Here is a 21,028-nt window from a genome sequence, read left to right on the forward strand (position 1 = left end):
AAGCAAATAAACAAACCCACAAAAGATTGCTGATGTCAGGACTTCCATTCTGAAAGTCATTCAGGTAGAATATTTTTTTATGAAGTCTATGGGAATTTTGTTAGTGTGAAAAGAAACTCTTGGACATCAGTAACTGTATTAAAAATCTTTCTTCCCAAATAAGGATTTAAAAGTTTGCCCACAGAAACTAAGAGAAGATTCAAAGCTTCACATTGGCTGTTGATTGGGTCTTCTGTATATTTAGAGTGGACTTGCCAATAGAGGATCTGAATATTAGGATCTGGATAATGAAATTTATTTACTTTACAGATGTTTAGCATTCTGGAGGAATAATTATTTATTCTGGGAAAAGTCTTGTGCATAAGAAAGTAAGTCCCTTGCATAGGTGAATCAGAGCAGTGTTTCTGCTTCAGTTGCCCCTTAAAACAGAGAGCATTAATTTCAAAAAATATACTCTTGAGTCATAATGCTCATGGGACACAGAATATTTTGTGATGCACAGGCCTGAAATGTATGTCAGCAATGATTATCTTAAAACTGGGAATCTGCCATACTGCTGCAAGAATTTTGTCTTATTAAGAAAAATGTACTATTAAAAGTGCAGTTATTAGATTGGTTTGGAGATTGCAGGTGATTGTATTCTTGAAAAAGACTGGAATACATGTTGATTCTCAAAATAAAAACTTAAAGAAAAAGAAAATAAACATATATCCTTCAATTCCGTTTCATTCTTTTCCCCCAGTATAAATTGTTCTGTTGCCTTGCATGCAAATTTAGGTTGTACGCACACTGTTCAAGACTGTTTTGCTAAGTGGTGTTAATAATGTACCATTAGCATTTTGTAGTGAGTAGCCTGTCAGTATGGAAATTTGCCTGCAAATGTCAGTGATTCCATGAGGTACTGACTTCCAGAGAGTTACTAATATTACCTTGTGCATAAAGAGCTCTTTCGAACTGATGAGGTATTTATAAATTCTTCATACTGTAAAACAGCTGCAAAAGAAATAAAGGTAAAGTTTCTGAATCTCCATAAAATATCTCTGTAAAACTACTGCAAATCTAACTGACTCAGTAAGCTTGCTCTGAGTAGTAGTGACAGGCATTCAAGAGGACACATTCAAGGTGGGGCAAAGAGGTCTGCAACGCTGTACTGAAAGAAAAGTATTTAAATCTTTTTGTCATGCACTAGACGAAAAAGTTTGATTTTTTTTCTTCTCCAGTAACTATATGCCAGGCCTACAGAGCAGTCCTTTATCTGTGGTACCCACTACTCTGTGCTCTCTCTACTTTTTTCTGCCTCCACTTGGATGTTTTATGCCCCCTCATACCTTTGAAGATGGTCCTGCTTTGAGCTGGAAACTGGACCAGTGACTTCCAGAAGTCCCTTTCAACTAAGATTTTTCAGTTATCCTATGATTATCTGATAATAACAACTTCTGTTGCCTTCTTGCAAAAACTCTTCCAGGTTTTCTGTAGTATTAAGATGTTAAAATTCTTCATTTTAGTTTATGAATCTTGTCAAAAATTGATTTGTTAATCTTTAACCCTTTACAGTAATTTCTACTTTCTAGCTCCTTATTAAGCTTTATGTACTCTCTCTTTGTGTCCTTCCTTTCATGTACACCACTTTCTAGTTCTCATACCTCACAAATTATGTTCAAGAACCTCCCCAACAAAGCCTCAAAACCAAAGTAAAGTTTCTTTGGGCCATAGATATCATATTCTGTAATTGTAATTACAGGATTTTTAAATTTCATTGTCTGATTACATTAACAGAGGACATTACCTAAATGAGTTGTAAGCTAAATTTAAGTGAGCAGTAAGTACTGTTAAATCTGTACTGCCTGTGCTGTTCTGTTCTGCACAATCTTTTGACCTACCTTCAGGAAAGGAACAAACATCTTCTTGTACTAAAACTCATACTGTAACTGCTCTCCTGGAGAGAAGATTGCTTCCTTCAGACAAAACAGCAAAGATAGATAAATGGCTGCCTTCTCCTGAATACTTAGTGGACAGCCAAGTGTAATTCTTCCGTCACTTATATATCCCTATCATTTAAACTTTCCTCAAAGTTTTCTACTAAAGGTGTTTTTTAGATGGCAATAGAGAGCCTCATTCTTGCATAAAAACAGTTGAGATAGTCCAGTTTGTCTCTTAGTTCACCCCTTACAAAGGTATTTATAGATTCAGGGTGAAGATGGAAAAACAGTAAAGGAAAATTTCAGCAAGCTAATGGCATTTGCAAGCCTATAAATGTCTTCTGACCATGTTCTTCCAATGCTAATGGCAATTTAGAATAGCATTCCTCTGTTAGTTAAGTCTCCTGTTGACTTTTTTATCCCCTTTCTATCAAGTTTCAAAAGTATTAAAATCACTGTGTGAACATACACATGTTAGCTTAAAAGAGAATGTGAAAAATCTGAGGGACCTTCTAGATACTTTGGCTACTATCCCATGTGACAAAAGATAAAGAGAGATCTCTCCATTTGTCAATAAACTTCAACATTCTCAAATATTTTTTTGCTGGGAGCCTACATCACTGGTGGTTTTAAAGCCAAGTATGTATCTAGTCAATGCTTTCCAGAATTCTGAGCAGAGATTATTAAAGATGTGACAAATATAAGGTATTTTATGAATGCCAGTTTTTAACAGAAACATGGTAGGGATTAATTATGATCAAAATAACCATGGTGAATGAAGTTTCACCAATGTATAAAGCTTGGACTACTAATGTTTCTCTCTCTTTTTTGTTTTTTGTTCTCCTGAGCACACAGATGAACTTTTAAAATGTCAATCTATAACATCCCATTCTTCTATTTTATTCCATTTGAAATATTGGCTTTACAGTCTTCTACTGATAGTTTCATTTAGTTGGTGAACGCAAGATGAAGTTTGTCGTTTGACTGATTGATACTTGTACAGAGTCCAAAAAGCATGTATCAGATGGTTATAAGAAGTTAAATACATAATTCTTTCAACAAAATAAAATTACCTTAGTACTTACAAGTAAGAACAAGGGTGTTAACAGGCTGGAAGAAATTGTGGGGTGGGTTTGTTTTTTTTTTCCATTTTCTTGTGGAAAGTGTATTTTTGTTGAAAGGATTCTATTTATTGGGCTTTTTTTGAGGGTGTAATCTTTCTGAGGGTGAGCTGTCATGAAAGTACAGATCATAGCCTTAGACATTGGTACTTAAATATTGTTTTCTTTGTGCAAAAATCAAACTCACTTCTGCTGAACTTTCTTTCTTTTCTTCTGCTAAAGCCACATTACTAACTACTGTGTGAAATGCCATAGTAACTTGTGAGAAACCAGAACTCAATCTTGGGGAAAGTTTATATATGCCTATGTGTTTTTTTATTATATTTGCATTTTAATTTCTGAGACCTTTAAGTAACTGTGAAATAGAAAAATGCTTTAATATTTTTGCATTAGATTTAATTCAATACTGTGATGACAGTTTAACATTCATTACCAAGAAATTGATCATTTTTTAGCACACATTGTGATAGCATAAGTCCAGCAGCTTCCTCCCACTTCATTTCCAGAGTAGCTTGTATTTGATTTAAGTTACTTGATTCATGCCATACTTCTCACTCATTTTAATTGCTATTTTTTCAAAACAGTTAATGAAGCACAACAAACATGTTGTTACCTACATTTCTGTAGCTGCATCGAGTTTCCATCTAGTTATTGTGTTAATAAACCACTTTTAAATTGAGGATGACATGCAATAATGAGTATTTTAAAAGGCTTAATACCATCCTGTGTGTTTTGCAGACAATCCTGAGCTAGTGAGCCATGTTCCAGTTGGCATTAGAATCCTGGATGTCAATGACAATCCTCCCGAGCTTGCCAGAGATTATGATGTAGTCGTCTGTGAAAATACAAAGCCTGGTCAGGTAACTCTCACAGCTTTATTTCTTCCAGTGATAAATAACAATTGCTTTGTTAATGTCACATGTGTCAGAAGTATGGAACACGTCATAACTCTTTCTGATTTTGCTTTAGCATTTTGTGCCTGATTGAAATTTTAATTGTATGAGGCAAAAGGGAGAACATGTTGCATTTCAATATCTCTTATTGCTGTAAAAATAATACTCAAGCTATCTTCTGTAAAGACAGGTAAAACTTTAATCCTGTCAGATAAGGGATAGAATTTGACAAGCCACTATCCTGAACAAAGGGAATAAAGCAGATTTAACATCTCTCGTCCAAGTGCCACATAGTAGCAATGTTTCAAATGCAGCTCACTGAAGTGGCTGGTGAGATCGGCTCACATCATCACTCTTTGCTTGGGGGTTGCCCTTGCCTATAAAGGGTCATTACACAAAAGATCTTGAATGGGTTTTTCACAACTGTGAGGATGGGGAGGGCCAGAACTGTGACTGAATAGCTGAATCATACTCCAGCCACTGCTCCTCTGATTGACACACATCATTGCAGCCCAGGGTTTGACAGTTTTGCAAAGTGCTTTTCCTTTTCTGCATAGACCAAGTTTTACCCACAGCACTGTGCTTGCTTTGCATTATTTCACAGACTGTATGTTTCAATTATGAGCTCTTATCTTTCCTGAGGAATATATTACTAGTAATATCATTATTTTCATCAAATCCTTAAAAAGAGTTTACACAAATGCATAGTGACATATTTCTGTTTTTAAAGCTGAGACTATAAAATGCCACACATCTGACTGTAGTGTGATCAAAGTTATCCTCACTCCACCAGTAGCCAAAAAACTGGCACCTAAAGCACAGAATAAGAAAATGGCAAGTATGTATGATACTTACCACAAATTGTTCCCTGGTATCAGATCATTTGCCAGTGATTTCCGGATCTAAATGTGGTTTGTGTATTTTTGACTAGTCCTTTAATAACTATTTCATATGAACCTGTCTAACTTTTCCTACAACAAACATAGATTTTTGGTATCTGCTAACTCATACACCTCCAAATTTTGTAGTTTAATTGCATGCTTCAATAAGACCTAACTTTTTTTTTTTTTTATTTAATCTTTCCATACTGTCTTCAATCAATATTTACCAGTCTCTTGGGAGAGAAAGAGGAAGTGCAGTTGATCTCTATTTATTATCCCTGTGACATGTATAAATCACTAGCACATTGTCCCTTAGCTGTCTCCTGTCCAGACTGAGTTAGTCCTACTTAACTGGGGGAATCAATGTTGAAGTCCTTCCAGACTTTTGATCATTCATCTTTTCCTCCTTTAAACTTTCTCCAATTCCTCTCTATTCACCTTGAGATAGAATAAGATTCAAGATACAGGTATGTAGTGGTTTAAAATTCTTATAATATTTCATGCTTCATAGTAGATTATAATCTCTGCTTTGATCTTCAGTACTTTCATAGCAATTTCTAAGAATGACTTTGCTTTTTAACCACTAATAGGCATGGAATGCACAAAACTATGCCTGCCATAACACCAATATCATTAAAGGTAATAGTCAGATCAGAGATCACCATCCTGCGTGTGAATTTAAGACCTCATGTCTATGTGTAATGAGTTTCCTCTGTCTTTGTGTTGCCTGGCTATTGAGTATTGCAAGGTCTTTAATGCCAGCCCTTCCTCTTTTCTTTGAACAATTCAATATCGTGAGCAGATCTGGTGGGCTGATAATCATACTCTTTATAAAAATACATTTATTATTGATCACTGATCAACAAGTGGCCCAGTGTAAGCAGGAAGTCACTGTGGCTTCCTCTCCTTGTGTAATACATAATTTACAGAAGAGATCCTTTTTCCTGTCTTTAGAGCAATTATGTGGGCAAGAACCTTCCCTCTTATCTAATGATTGCATAGTGTTCTTCAGTGCTCTTATTGAGACACTGGAAAATCCAAGTAGGTCTGTCTGTCAGTTGAATATCTCTTATTAAATGCTTATTAAATTAAAAATCATGTTCTGAAAACCTCAAATAAATATAGAATAATTAGAACTTGTAAAAAATTAATGTAAGAAAAATATCTCTTTTAAGCATTAGTTGCAACTGATTCAACTTTTTCTGATATTTTAAAAAATACATTATTTAACAATAAATGTTAAATTCTTATAACCAATAATAAGGTAAATCACGCAAATCTGAAGCTATCTCAGAAACCTATTCTTTGCTGGGGCTGCTGGGGCTGTTGTTGCTGGCAAGTAGCTAATGTTCTGTAGCAAAGTTTTATTTCTCCAATACAGTTTTACAAATGATAATTTATGGGCAAGATAGCATTTGCTCACTGTCTGGGCCAGCCTTGTACTTTTCCCTGAGCTACTGTTGCATGTTGGAATGACTCCTGACCTTGGCCACACTGCAGTTTAACACCTGAGATTAGTGCTGCTATGAGGGGCTCTACAAGCTGTAGTTTAATACCAAAGGCTGGACAAACTTGATGTATTCTTCAGCTAACAGGGCTCCTTTATACATGTGTAATGAACTATTTTTTATTTGCATTTCACAACCAGGTTTCAGAAAAATTGTAACACTAAACAGAAGACAAAACAAAACACAAAAGTATGTGTCTTGCTCAGATATTACAATCTTGTCTAAGGAAAGAAAAAAATTAAGATGGTGTTCAACAAATATTAGGGAGGGGCAAATACACTGATTGCAGAAGAAGCAAGTGTTCCATATGCTCTAAAGAGTTCCTTGCTAGGTGGTTCTGAATCACTGAAAAGACAGTATAACTTGGAGTTTCCATCATCCTGTGAGAATATTTCATAAGATTTATGCCTAAATAACAAATTCGGTACTGCTGGGGACATCTGCTTGACTTGGGCTTCCATGTTGCACTGTCCTGTAAGAGTCACTATTTCTTTCCTCAGCACATCTATTTTGAAATATTTGTGTGTGAGATAAACTAACCTGTAGGTAGTCATTGAAGGACTTTTTATGTTTGCTTGTTTATTATCAGAAGACCTTTTTATGGAGTGAAATCGCAATATAATCTAATCGCAGAGCCTGTCTCCTGCTTTTTTTCCCTCCGCTGCTCTGTTTTTTTAAAAAAAAAAAGCTTCAAGTTTTTAATGCTTAAGCCTTAAGTCTAAATGACCAAACCTAAGGCATGGCAAAAAGAAAATGCTTATGAGGAGACAATAATTTCCAAGCTTTAGTCACTTAGTAATCATATAGTTGAGAAGATAGACTAAGTATCTGCAACAGATTCCAAGTGAAGCTTGGTTGATATTATATATTAAAGTAGACACAGTAGCTGTGATTTGATCTCAGATGACATTCAGACTTGGAGAATACTGACTTCTTGACATATACTGATTTTGTGAATGACTGTGAAACTTAGCCGATGTAGGAAAATGACATTTTGCCATCTTCTAAAAAGGAAATCAATGTTAGTTGGCAAGGAAAGCCTCTGCTATGTGTTTGTCATGTGTATATTTGCTTATTTATTGATTCAATTCTAAAGTGATTCTGAGTAGAATTTAACACTTGTGCTCTGTCCTCTTCAATTAGTTCTCCTCAGTTCTTGAAATTCTCTTTTTTCATCATGTCTTGCCTTTAAAAAAATATCATGACCTTTCAGTTTCATCCTATCAGTGTTGTCAGCTGGGCTTTATTGAAGCTGAGATTGTGTCTTTTATTTTAATCAGGCTTGGCATGGTACATGTTAAGGTCTGCTAATAGGCTATTAAGTACTTGGCCAATTAATTAGAAAAGGTTTAATAGTACATTTGGGTGTCAAGATGACATGTACTTTTGTTTCTCACTGGGGAATGAATGTCTTGGAAATACTTTCTGAAAATGTGTGAACTTCCTGCTTAAAAACAGGTCTCTAAAAATGCTCTGACTTATCCAATTAAACATAAGATATTTATTTTCTGTGTGAAAAAGCAAAACTTCTATACCATGTGGTGCTATACTATTCACATATATTCATGAATTCAGGGAATACTTGAATTTACGTGTGTGAAATCAGGGAATATTGACAGTATATTTTGAGTTATAAAGTTAGTCTTAAAACCACATAATTTTTACACAAGTCATGTGTCACTGAGTCCTTGATCAAAGGTATTTTTGTTGCAGAATGGCATGCTCTCGAAGCAGCATTCTGTAAAATGTCACTGAATGTTTTATGTAGCATAGGGCAACAGGATGAAAATTTATCCACCATGCTGTCAAATAAAAGCTGAAGCTGCATGGCAAATTGACTTGTATTTCACTGAAAAACAACACGGGGGATTAACAAAAAATATTTAATAAAATAATATATTTTTCTTATGGTCTTACCTGAAGTTTTTGCAGATGTGTATGGCTTTTAATGACATTTTTAGTATTTGAATAATAACAGAAATCGATTATTTTTAACATAGTTTTCCATCACCCCTTTTTTTGTCTGGCTGTGCCAAATGTAATTTCAACATTATGAACTAAATAAATATAGCTAAGAAAATCCTATCTTTCTGGTTTTACATGGTAGTTTTGCTAACAGTTGTGCCACCTTTGCAAAATTCAGTTGTGAAAAATTAGCTTTTGCCAAAATTTTCAACCAGTATTGCCATGATTTAGGTAAAAAGTCATATGCATAATTATAGATATTTCAGATTTTTTTCAGATTGATCTTATTCTGCTCCACTTCAGCAAAAAATATTATGAAAATCTAGTAAAATATTTTCGGCAACCATCCTAAGTACTGTTGTCTCAGATTTGTATAGTCAATGCAATGTACTTTACTCCATATAGTAAATGGAATAAACATTATAGCCCATTGAGTTGTCATGGTTTAACCCCAGCTGAAAATTCCCCACACAGCCACTCATTCACTCCCCTACCAGTGGGACGGGGAAGAGAATCAGGAAAGTAAAAGTGAGAGAGCTTGTGGGTTGAGATAAAGACAGTGTAATGAGTATAGCCAAAGCGGCACATGCAAGCAAAGCAAAGCAAGGAAATGACCACTTCCCATAGGCAAGCAGGTGTTCAGCTATCTCCAGGAGAGCAGAGCAACATCATATGTAGCAACGCTGATTTGGAAGACAAACACCATCACTCCAAACATCCTCTCCTTCCTTCTTCTTCCCCCAGCTTTATAAGTCAGCATGACATCATATGGTCAATCCATTCCAATATGGAAAATCCATTTGTTCAGCTGGGGTCAACTGTCCTGACTGTGACCCCTCACAACTTTTTCTGCACCCCCACCCCCCCACTGGTGAGGCTGTACAAGAAACAGAAAACACCTTGACACTGTGCAAGCCTTGACAGAAACATCTCTGTGTTATCAACACTTTTTTCCAGCACAAATTAAAACCATAGCCTCATACCAGCTACTGTGAATAAAATTCACTTTGCACTAGCCCAAACCAGAACATGGTTTAAAAAATAAATTTGTTTTGCTTCTCTTATGTGAACGGAGGTGGAGATCTCTGTGGAGTCTTTCAGTTTTAAAACAGACCAAGCTGCTGGAGTCTGTGCTGTGTATGTTTCAGGTTCAGTCCAGACAGACTATAGCTGAACACTGAACAGAAAAATTCTTATGAAAAGTGCACTTTCCCTCCCTCCTTTTATGTTTCCCTCAGGATATCTATCAGCTCTGTGCAGCAGTCTGTGTGGGCTTTGCTGCCTATATCACAGGAGCAACTTTTATTGGATTCCACTTTAGCACTTGAGTTTGAAGACCCAGCATGAAAATGAAAGCAGAGGTAGAAATACTGTTTGGTCCCACATTCCAAGAGCTTAGATCAATTTTAGTTGAAAGTAAATTTAAAACACCACCAGGGCTTTCGAAGGCAAAGGTCCTACCTTTCAAAAATACCTGGCAACATCCAGTTCTATTGCTTTTGGGCAAACTAAACTAAAGCCAGGAGTGGCTTCTGTTCTTCCTGTTCTGTTCTCTGGCAATTTAAAACTGATTCTTAACAGGAAATTTTTTGCAGAGATATGGGTAGCAGAAATATTTTAGTTAATTGTTTTTCCTTACCAATACTGAACTACCTTCAATGATTAGGACAGCAGGCAGATGACACTTCACATAGACCATCCCAGTTCAGCCGGTGTTTTGGCTCCATAAAAGTAGACATTTCGCTAAAATTGTAATTCAGGAAATCAGCAGGATACAATGCAGATGGTGATAATCTCTACACCAGGTCCTGACCGTATCAAAAGATCAGAAAGTAGAGATCCTTTAGATGCTTTTAGCTGGCTCTGTAGCGTGGTTCCTAAAATATTTTCTGCTAGAGAAATTGAGTTAATGACCCAGTCATTTAATCTGTTGAATTCAGCAGCAGTCAAGTAGAAAATTAAAATAAGGTAAACTTGAGCATCCTGCTGAAGTCAGGTACTATATGGGTCAAGCTCAAATTTCAACACATTCACTGTTAATTTTTATTTCAGGTAATTCAGACTATCACTGCTACTGACAAAGATAACTCTGCGAATGGTGCAAGATTCCATTTTTCTCTTGATGAAGGGCTTTCTTTGAATCCCAACTTTACTCTAAGGAACAATGAAGGTAAATCAAATTCATAAATCTCGAAGAAATGGGCTTCTGTTTTGTCTGGGCTGTCTCAACTGAACAGAACAATTTCCATGCATTTCCTGACAGAAACAGAAAACTGTAATATGTCATCACTGAGCTGTTGGATATCAAGGATGTGTACACAATATATTGCAAACTATAAATAATTATACATTGCATTTTGTATTTATATTCTACTTTATTTTAGCATTTATACTTCATACTTTAGGAAATGTTTTTGAAAAGTGGATTAATGAAAAATATGTAAATTTGTTCTACTTTTAGGTGAATAGCACTGATTGCGTATTGTCAAGGTTATTGCCAATTATTGCCTAAAGGAGAAAAACAATTAAGGGGCATAAAAATTGGAAATCATGCTTACTTTTACAGATATGACATCAAGAGCAGGTCCTTCTGTGGTTCCTGGATGATAGTCTATCTCTTCATGCCATTCCTAAGAAACTGTTCCTAAGCATTGCAATCAGAAATTCATAACAGTTAGTTCCAGAAGGAAAACAGCCTTCAGAGTCTCCCAAACAAGTGTTTCTGAACATTTCTTGAGTGAAAAACTGTCTAACCTTCAAAACCCAAACCTAAATCAGCCTTGCTCTAGATCAAGTACTACCTTATGGTCTCCACTTTGCAACCTGATGAAAATAAGAGTAAACTTTAAATGTTTGTCTAAATTTTACTCCTGAGATTTTGTGTATGTGTATTGTGGGGCTTTCTTTGTATGCCTATGTGGAAGTGTATGGATTTTGCTTTGTTTTACAGTTATGTATTTGTAGTACTGCTGTGGAATACATTCCGAGATCTTACAGATCACTAGTCCTCTCTAACGCATTAACTCCATCATTGTTATATTTGGTACATACAGTGATATTGAAACAATCTTTTATAGACTTTTTAATCTGTTTATAAAATCAATCAGGGAAGGAGATTGCACAATTTTCCTAAAGAATCTGTTCCAATGTTTAACTATACATACACAAGAAAAAGAATCATGCTATTTATTTGGAACACATAAATGGATTTCATATTCAAGTTTCAAAAGAGATCAATGTATATATATCAATATTAATAAGTAATCATAAATATTTATTGTTTAATTAATATATTAAAATATTCCCTGAGAGTCCAGTACTTTCCCAGATTAATATATCAATCCCACTCAGATTGTGACGGAACATGAGATACCTCATGTGAAAGACCATGTGCATGTTCATTTCAATCCATGACATTTAGATCAAGAAGTTCTTTTGAATAGCTCTACTAAAACTGTGGTTTGTGACAAAGTAGATATTTTATGGGTTTCAGCATATTTAAAGCTGGATGTGCATTATGTCTGTTTATTGCTACATAAATTATTTAACTACACAGATTTATAAGAGGGCATGGACTTCTAACAAACATTTGATGAAGCAATGTCACATTTTGGATAGAAATATTCAACTTTGGATAGAAGCCCTTGCTGGTTTTTTTTTTTTTTTACTTTCCCAAGATCAGCGAGAAATGACTTAGCAATCAACAGCTGAAAGCAGTGTTTGGACTACCCTAATTTGGATTTTATGGGGGGAGGTAGAGGAAGGAACTGAAAAAGGTGTCTTTTAAGGTAAAAGTCTGTTGTGCATTATGCTTTTATTTCACCTATGGAAGTACAACATTATGTTAAGTACAACATTCCTACAGTATCTTGCATAAAACTTCTTACACATACAGAGACTCCAAAAATGTAACTTTCCTGAGCCGGAAAGGCTTTTCTTATGTCTGTAACAAGTTTGCACTTTTGAAAACCCGTGTTTTGGAGCATCAGGCATTAAAAATAATCAGAATGTTCTGAACACAAGACAGCTGCTCTGGATTTCCAAATTCTATAAAGGCTGGTATTCTGGGGGCTTTTTTATTTGTTTGTTATATTTTTAAAGAAAAAAATCTACAAAAATTGCCTTAAGAGAATTTTTATAATGTTTTGTAGAATGATGAAACCCAAATTCTTGATTTCACATAGAAAATGGTAGTTATTAGAAGCTATATTTGTCTCTACAAAACTATATTTCTCTTGCAGTCACCCTCTAATTCAGTCATCCTCTCCTTTTATTTCTTCAGGAAAAGGGTTCAATTTCATAAAAATATCAATAGACATTTTTCCCCTCGTTTTCATAACCCAAAACAGCAGAGTTTTATTCTTGGACCCTAAATACACTTTTGCATGAATGTACCCCTATTTCTTTATAATCAGTATACTGCACAGCAGCTCACTTGATCATAAAATATTTATGCTTAAATCTACACACTTAGACTGAAATCTAGGGCATGTACAAGCATAAGATTCTGTAGTTTGTTCCTATCTACCTGTATAGACTGCACCAATCTACAATCCCAGCATGTGTATGATTCAGCTCAATAATCTTCTATGGCTTCAGCAAACTTAACAGGTACTAAAGTCTCAGTCCCTGTAATTGATCATTTGACCAGTTAAACTTTTATCCCTTGGGCCTGAACTTGTGCACTTTCTAAATGAAAATCTCCACAATATGAAATCTCTATTTGTGGAATATTCACCCTCATAATGTAGAGCTTAAAACCCTCAGGGAAATGTAGGTCAGGATAGAGTCACAGAACTATACCAAATATAACATCCAGCAAAATTAAAAGTTCCTCGGATCCCCTTCTGTATTCTGTTTGTGCTACAATTTTCATTTCAAAAAAAAAAAAAAAAAAAGAAAAAAGAAGGAAATACAGAATATGATTGTTTGTCTCTACTGTATTCTTAAGGTACAAGAGATTCTTTCTTGCTATTTAAGTTTTATTACATACTTGGAAAGTACTGTTCAGAGAGAGTAAAGGCTTACAAGTATGAACAAGAGGACAGACAACAAAATTATGCAGTATCTGTGCTCATGTAAGCAAGGCAGAACAAGAGCTGGAATAGAATTTCTTTGTTATACTAAGAAAATGCATTAAGTTGTAATAATTTTCTGCAGCTTTAGAGAGCAAACCCAGAGAAGAAGCCTTTCTTTTTTGTTTGAGAATTGTACTTATGAAGTTCTTTTAATGAAAACAGCTTTGTTTGCAATTTATTTTGCCTGCAAAATTGTTACAATTTCTATTAAAACCTGAGAAGTGAAGTACTTTTTCTGCTGTGCTTTTATATTGTAAATCAGATTCTAAATAACTCATTTAATTGTTTTCTGTGTTCTCCTCACTTTCTTTTTTAGGATATTGTCATAAATAATTTTGTAATCTTTTTTCTAATATCACAAACTTATACTTTTTGCATAATCAGAAATATCTACTTTTGCATATCCCATTAAAAAACTTTCCATAATTATATGGGGCTAAAACCATCTTCTGTTTGGAAATCAGAATAAAGATAACAGAAGTTCTTCCCAATAGATCCATTTCTATGAATTCTAGAATTGTATTTTTTTTTCTTATCCTAAAAAAAAAATAATATTTTTCCAGATGCCAAAGGAATTGTGGATATATTTGTCTTTTTTTTTTTTTTTGTCTGATGGAAAATGCATCTGAACGTGTCATTATTATCATATTTTCAAGCATTAATGTGTAGAGTCACTTCTCTTTCGGAGCTTACATAATATTTTTCAAGAGATGAAAAAAGATTGAACCCTCAGAGAACAGTTCACTTAGAGAATTTAGGAAATTTCTGCATTATGAAGCACTCTTTTGCTGGTGCTATTTTTTAATCGCAAGATATACAGTTTTCCATGGATGCTAAGTGTTATTGTAAATTTCCAAGAGAAGAAGGGTTTATGCAGATAATCGACACATTTACCCGACACTACCAGTGAGATCTGTGCATTCTCTTATTTCAGTAAATTGAGATTGCTGACTTCTGATAGCAGACTAAGTTTAGCTTACTTTCAATGAAGAACATCTCCCTAGAGAATGCTTAGCATTTGTTTTCCTCTTCTTTTATTTCTTCAGGACAAAGGTTTCATATCAAAAAAGCATTTGCAATTTATTTTTCCCCTCTGCCCACTTATCTCAAAGATCTGGCCCTTTGATTATTGCCGAGTGATGGAGAATATTCTGGAATTGGAATAAAGGTATGCCATTTTTCTGATACTATAATTCTGGAGATTCCTTTTTCTTAATTTTATGTCAGAAGACCCATTAACACCCACAGAGGTGAAGATGTGTTTTTCTGTAAAATCTAGAGCATGATGAGTTCAATGGCATCTGTATAAAATGAAGTTTTTAATGTATTCATCCACCCATGCCTGTGATGTATATTAACCTTTTTCCCTGTGTCACAGATCAAAAAATAGTAAAAAAAAAAAAAAAAAAAAAAAAAGGATCAATTTTACTCATCACTGCTGTTATTTAGAAAGAGAACAGCCTCCAGAGAATAATTGATCTCATCCCAGTGTGAATTTCTTACGGAATCTTCTCTTTATCACTCTGCCCTTCTTATTTCCTACTATATTGGACAATGTGTCTGTGAATTAACTTTTTATTAAATTACTAATTAAATTTTTTGCAAGTTGCAAATGAGTATGTCAGATACCAAACCATGACTTAGTTGTTCTAGAACATCTAAATGGCATTTAGAATGGTTGGATTGAAGCCCCCACTTTGCAACCCATCACAAGAGGAAAACGCCCGCACAGTTCTGGCTTTCATTTACATCACAGAGTCGTGCTTGTTCTGGTTATGTGATACTGTGAGTTACTGCTGACCTCCTGTAAAATATCATCCTGCAAAGAAGACAAGTTGTAACTGGAGAGAAATGAATCTCAGAAAGTGCAAAGTTAACATGACACATGGTGACTGTAAGTACAGTCCACAGAAGTACTGTTACTGTAAATGGATTGAATGTCTGAGTAGGTATTACCACATAATCAACATATGGAAGTTAAAAAGGAAATCTACCATAATTATAACAGAAAACCAGGAGCAGCTACTGTAGAGGGAGGTCTATTCAGGCCTCTGAACATCTTTGAAATTTTTTTTATTTTAAAAAATTTGGCTCTAAGATTGATCCTTAAATTATTATTGTGCATAGTGTAGAGGTTCTTGCATTTCTTTTCTGGACTTTAATTTGTTTGTGATTCAAAAATCAACTATAAGCAAATAACTATATTTCAGGCCAAAAATGTGTTCTATATTACTTTTTGTTTTTGCTACCCACTGAGCTAGAAACTTATAATAGCTTCTTGCCCATTGGCAATGGCTTTGAAGAAGCAAAAGAGAAAAAATATTTACAAGAGTTATCAATAAAGAAATGAAACAGAAATGCCTATCATGTAGTTCACATAAACAAATTAACAGCTCCAACTTTAGAAATGTAAGAAATGCAAATCATTCCAATATATCTTCTTTGGTTTTAATTAGTTTATGGCTTCTTAGAAAATTTATAGTAGTTGAACTGCTGACACAAGCAGAACTGAAAATTGAAATATGCCTTGAGATATAAACTGGATTTTACTTTTTTTTTCTTTTACCTCCATTTCTCTTGTCTCTGCTTTTAACGCATAATGTGTCAAAAGGAATTCTCAAATTGTGAATTATAAATGAGCATCCTCCAATGTGCTCCAGCAGTCACTTTCCATGGCCTTACCATTGTATCTCTGCTTCCTTGATTTTTCTATGCCCTCATTTCTTCATTTAGCTTAGAAGCTCAATGTAAAAAGGCAGAGATGATGAAAAAATTACTATGATAACAGCCTTGTGTGCATCCTGGATTAGCAAACTACGACATCTACAGAGTGTGAAGAGTTGCTGTGTTCAAGTCATGCAGCATTTCCCATGGGTAACTTCAAACTCACTTAAGATAAAGCTTTACTTCTAGTTGACATATTTGTAAAGACCAGTCCAAACAGGAGTAAGTTTAGGTCATTAGAAAGTTTAGCTCGTTAGATGGACAAATGTGTAACAAAAGGTATGAGATAAATATTTCTTTTCCCATGTGGGAGTTGTTAATTTTTCCTAGCAGTCAGTCCCACAATCTCCAGTGAGTCCTGGTTCTTATCATACTCCTCAGGCATGAAGTTCACCATTTAAATCTATTGAGATAAAAAAGTCTTTCTTCCCAGGCCTAGAAGGAGATCTGTAGTGTTCATCATCCTATTGCTATTGCTCTATCCTATACGCTTGCCTTCCCTGACTATTTGCTGTATCTTTTTTTCAGATATCAAAGAAATTTCTCACTGCATAACCCCCTGGCTCCCTTTCAAACTACTGCTGTTGATATAACTTTTTTCCCCTTTTCAATAAACTCTTCTCTAGATCATCAGTGTCAGACTTTATACATGGCTTCCGATAGCTTTTACAGATGGAGAGATTTTTTGTTCTGTGCAAAGCTCTTAAAAGTTACTGTCTTTCTAGCTCTTCTCTCAACACATTCCCATGATGGTTTTTGACAAGGAACAAAAGCAATTAAAATTTGAAAGCTCAGAACACCAGAATGTTGGATGCTTTTCAAGATGCAGTCAATATTGCAGTTTGGCTGCAATAAACTTTTTTCTCTCCATTCATTTTGTCTGTACACCTTTGCATATGATTGTCCTCAAGAATGGAGCCCTGACTAGAGCATCAGAGATGTAATTTCTGTGTTATGGCAATATGATTGGCTTTGATAATTTTCTGCTATGCTTGATTGTCAGTGACATTTGGAAAACCAGAAACCGTTTCCTTTTTTGAAAGAATGTTAGATATCTTCTTTGCAAAATGTTTTAAGAAATTTAATGAGACAAAAATATTATGTGACAGTTCAGATACTTTCCAGTATTTTTTTCCTTATATGTAAACACATATTTTACTTATATGTCAACACAATGCACTAAGTTACCATATCTAAATCAGTGATAGAGAAATAATGAGAAATAACACCTCTGATGATATTGGGAACAGAAAATTTCCAATCCGGTGTCTCAAAGATCACACTTTTATTTGTGTTAAAATTTGTGAAAATTCATTGAAGGAAAAACTTTACATTGTTTCTTTGAGAATATTTATCACTGGGTACGTTATTACAGAAATTTCTGGGTATGTCATGTAACATCTGTTTCTACAGAAATCTACTTACTACCCAAGAGAATACAGAAAAACAAAAAATTCACCATGGCAATTCTTTGAAATTAAAAATTTTGTACTGATTCTCTTTTTCCTTAATTGTGCCTTATACCAATATTTCATTGGATCTTATATTTAATTGCGTAATGTTAATAGTGCAAGAAAAACAATTTAATATTGAATGAAAAAATGCAACACTGAAAGAAAAAAAAGACTATTTTTAAAAAAATTGTATTTATTCTTTATAGTATAAAAATATCAGTTCTTTGTTTGACAAGGCCTTCCTTCAGAGAAGCAAGATTTAATTATAGCTTTTTTCACATTTTTTCACCGTAACATTGAATTGTATAATTTTCGTGTTTCTTCATTTTTTTTCTCTTCTTTTCTTTTTTCTCTTAGCTTTAATATTTTTTTCTCACAGTTTTCCTCCCATCTGTCCACATTTACCCTTGTAGCATACATTCTCACATCTCAATGTTCTTTCCTTTATATCTTTGCCAATAGCCTCTGCGCTAAAATTACCGCAAGATCCCTGATCAGAAGTCCTCAGTTTTTCTTCATTATGCTCAGTCTCTGGTGCTTTTGTTGTCAGTGAGCATTTTCATCACTGCTACTGGAGCTGTGCACTGGATCATTCACTCTTTTTTGAGTGCAGCACTCAACCATGCACCTCCTCCTGATCCTGTGTAGAACCCAGTGGACCCCAGGCGTCATTATCAATGGGTTTTTCTTTTTTGAATTAACAAAATAATGTGAAAGTTATATTGCAGCTCAACAGCATACTGTTATTGTATTGCAAAAGGAATTTACATGCCACAGTGTGTCATGGTGCCTGCATGAGGCTATTTAGGAATGCTTAAGGATCTGAGTACTGTTGGAATAATGTTGAGGCAGGAAAATAAAACAGTGCAGTCTTGTCCACACTGCCTGAGAACAGTCACTGGTGTATGTTAATAACAGTGACTGTGCTTGGGTATTATGTGAGAGTTCTAGTTGGCCCAGAACAACAAAATGCAAAATATTTTGGGGCCAGGATGTATATGTAACAAATAAGTTTGCAAAGTATGTTGTATCATGGACATTTTATAGTCTTCCACAACATTATGGTCTTATGTTCTGTCACAATTTTTCAGATTAAAGAATTATCACCTCATTCTGGTTCCAGTAAAGTTAGTAATCAAAACAATGTTGTAGAAGTAACTTCATGTAAACAAGTAAAGTTGGCATAAACAAGTAGAAGCAGGACTCTAAGGCCTACAGCAAAAAAGTAAATAAATAAATACCTTATATCGCATCCACTCCAAGTGAAAAGAACAACACTTAATAAATTTATAACAAACTCAGCATGGTGGATATTCGATATTTCTGAAATGGGGGAGAGTGTGGAGGGGTGTTGTGGGTGTTGCTTATGTACGGAAGTAAAGCTAAAGAACTCCAGTGCTGAGTTCTTGGCTTATCAGCAATTGTATCACTTCCCAGCTCATATATGTATTTCTTGTGTGAAACCTGTTACCAAATATATTGTGATATTATGCTGATGTGGGATGATAATACCAGTTTTTCTAAATATCACTGTCAGATGGCATGCAAAATAATAGGTTGGCAAAAGTGGGTTAAAATTAATGTTTTAAAATTTTGCAGAGATCTTGACAGAAAGTATAGCATGAAGAGTAGCCACCTGAAACAGATCTTGTATCCAGTTTAAACAAAACCTTAACTCTTTCACTCAAATGTGTGTGCAGCAGTCCAATGGGCAAATATATGCCACACTGGATATACTGCTGCACTAGATTTTCACAGAGTGAATTGTATTTCTTTTTTCCATAGATTATGATAAACCCATTTAATAGTGTAGCTACAGTGGTAAGGAAAAATAAGAAATTTTCTTGTTTGTTTTTTTGTAATAGGAAGATAAAGCTGGCAGATGTATTCAGTACTTATCACCCTTCTATTGTTTGCAAAAATACTCCAATCTCAAAACCCCACAATTTGGCAACCATGTGACAAGCAATACAAGGAGAAAATTCTTTTCTTCTAATCTCTCTTTGCATTTATCAGTTCCCATCTCTCTCTCTCCGTAACTGCTGGTGTTTCAAATTCTCACTCTTTCAATTTTATTTTTTTTTCTAATTTATCTTGGACTTTTATGCAGAGGCTAGTGAGTAAATAGTGGTGGCAACAATCTGAAAATAAATTTTACACATATGAATATTGGCTATTACTATATACTGTTGCAACATTTCTTCCCCTGCATGCTTTTTATGCCTCTTAATTTCTTGAAGGGATATGTGTGGCAACTCCCTACTCTCCTTAGTGCCTACAAATGCAATGTGTGTGTAATAAGCACTAGATTTTCCTTGTCTGTCTATGCCAAATGGACCCATAGGTAACAGAAGGGTGAAAATGTCTTATGTCACTATCTCCCCCTTTCTTATTTATCTTTAAACTCTACTGGTTTAGAACTTTAAATATTTACTCTTTTGCCTTTCCTTTGCCTTCCCTATTCCTCCAAACCTCTCCAAAGTATGTGTCATTGGTCACTGTCCTTTCAGATGTTTTCTGAAAGCTCACTAAAACTTTAAAACCTTTAATAAAGACTAAAACATGGATGTCTTATTTTAGTTTTTGCTAAAGGAGTTTTACTATTCTACTGAGAATCAAGAGGATTTTGGATTTTGTATTGTGCAAAAAAATTCACAGTAGATATCCTCATAACTCCAGGTATTCAATTTGACAAAGGTCCATATGCTACCAACAGCATAACATAGCATGAAAACACTTGCAAATTTAGCCCAAAATGTTTGTCAAAGTTCACTTGATTCCAATAAAAATACAAGAGTTTTAAATACTCTTATTTATATAATATTAGTTACTATTCACCTCCTCCCTTTTTTTCTTCTTTCCTCTATTGACCAGAAAGTCTTCCTGGCAAATTTTAATTCTAGATTGTGCATTTTCATAGATTAGGGCCTGCTAGTTTTAGGAAGCCCCACACTTCCATTTGATGGGAAACAAACAGTAAATAACTTATTTTTTTCATTTTTTACTTCACTGAAATGTTATTCTTGTTTTGATATTGCAGATAATACAGCCAGTATTCTGACAAGACGAAGGAGATACAGTCGAACCACTCAAGATATTTATTACCTCCCGGTTTTGATTTCTGATGGCGGCGTGCCCCCCCTCAGCAGCAGCAGTACCCTCACAATCCGGGTTTGTGCCTGTGAGAGAGACGGACGAGTGAGAACTTGCCATGCTGAAGCTTTCCTATCCTCGGCTGGCTTGAGCACAGGAGCTTTAATTGCAATCCTGCTCTGCATTGTCATCCTTCTTGGTGAGCCACTTGCAATACTAAGTAATGCTATCCCTCCAATGCCTCTCGGAATCTGACAGGGCACCAGGTTTCAATATGGTGTGCTTTTGAAACAGTTGTTGCCTGGTAGTAGGAGGCAATTAGAAACATGCAGCTGTGATTAGAGGGTAAAGGTTTAGCTAGAGTTAATAGGGGAAAAGTACATTTTTTGTAT

At 34.9% G+C, this 21,028-nt stretch overlaps 1 protein-coding gene across 21 annotated transcripts in view; it reads left to right on the forward strand.

Moving 5' to 3' along the window:
- Nucleotides 1-21,028, forward strand: part of CDH18 (cadherin 18) — a 497,477-nt gene that overhangs the window by 470,521 nt on the left and 5,928 nt on the right. For 20 of the 21 annotated variants that reach the window (XM_038128610.1, XM_038128601.1, XM_038128611.1 and 17 more), the window contains 3 exons: nucleotides 3,779-3,900; nucleotides 10,340-10,457; nucleotides 20,584-20,835. In XM_038128610.1, the coding sequence (XP_037984538.1) occupies nucleotides 3,779-3,900; nucleotides 10,340-10,457; nucleotides 20,584-20,835 (492 nt within the window). Of the gene's footprint in view, nucleotides 1-3,778; nucleotides 3,901-10,339; nucleotides 10,458-14,411; nucleotides 14,534-20,583; nucleotides 20,836-21,028 lie in introns of those variants that run through there. The other variant, XM_038128617.1, reaches the window with a different exon arrangement.

This window comes from Motacilla alba, chromosome 2 (genome assembly GCF_015832195.1).
Source record: "Motacilla alba alba isolate MOTALB_02 chromosome 2, Motacilla_alba_V1.0_pri, whole genome shotgun sequence".
NCBI lineage: Eukaryota > Metazoa > Chordata > Aves > Passeriformes > Motacillidae > Motacilla > Motacilla alba.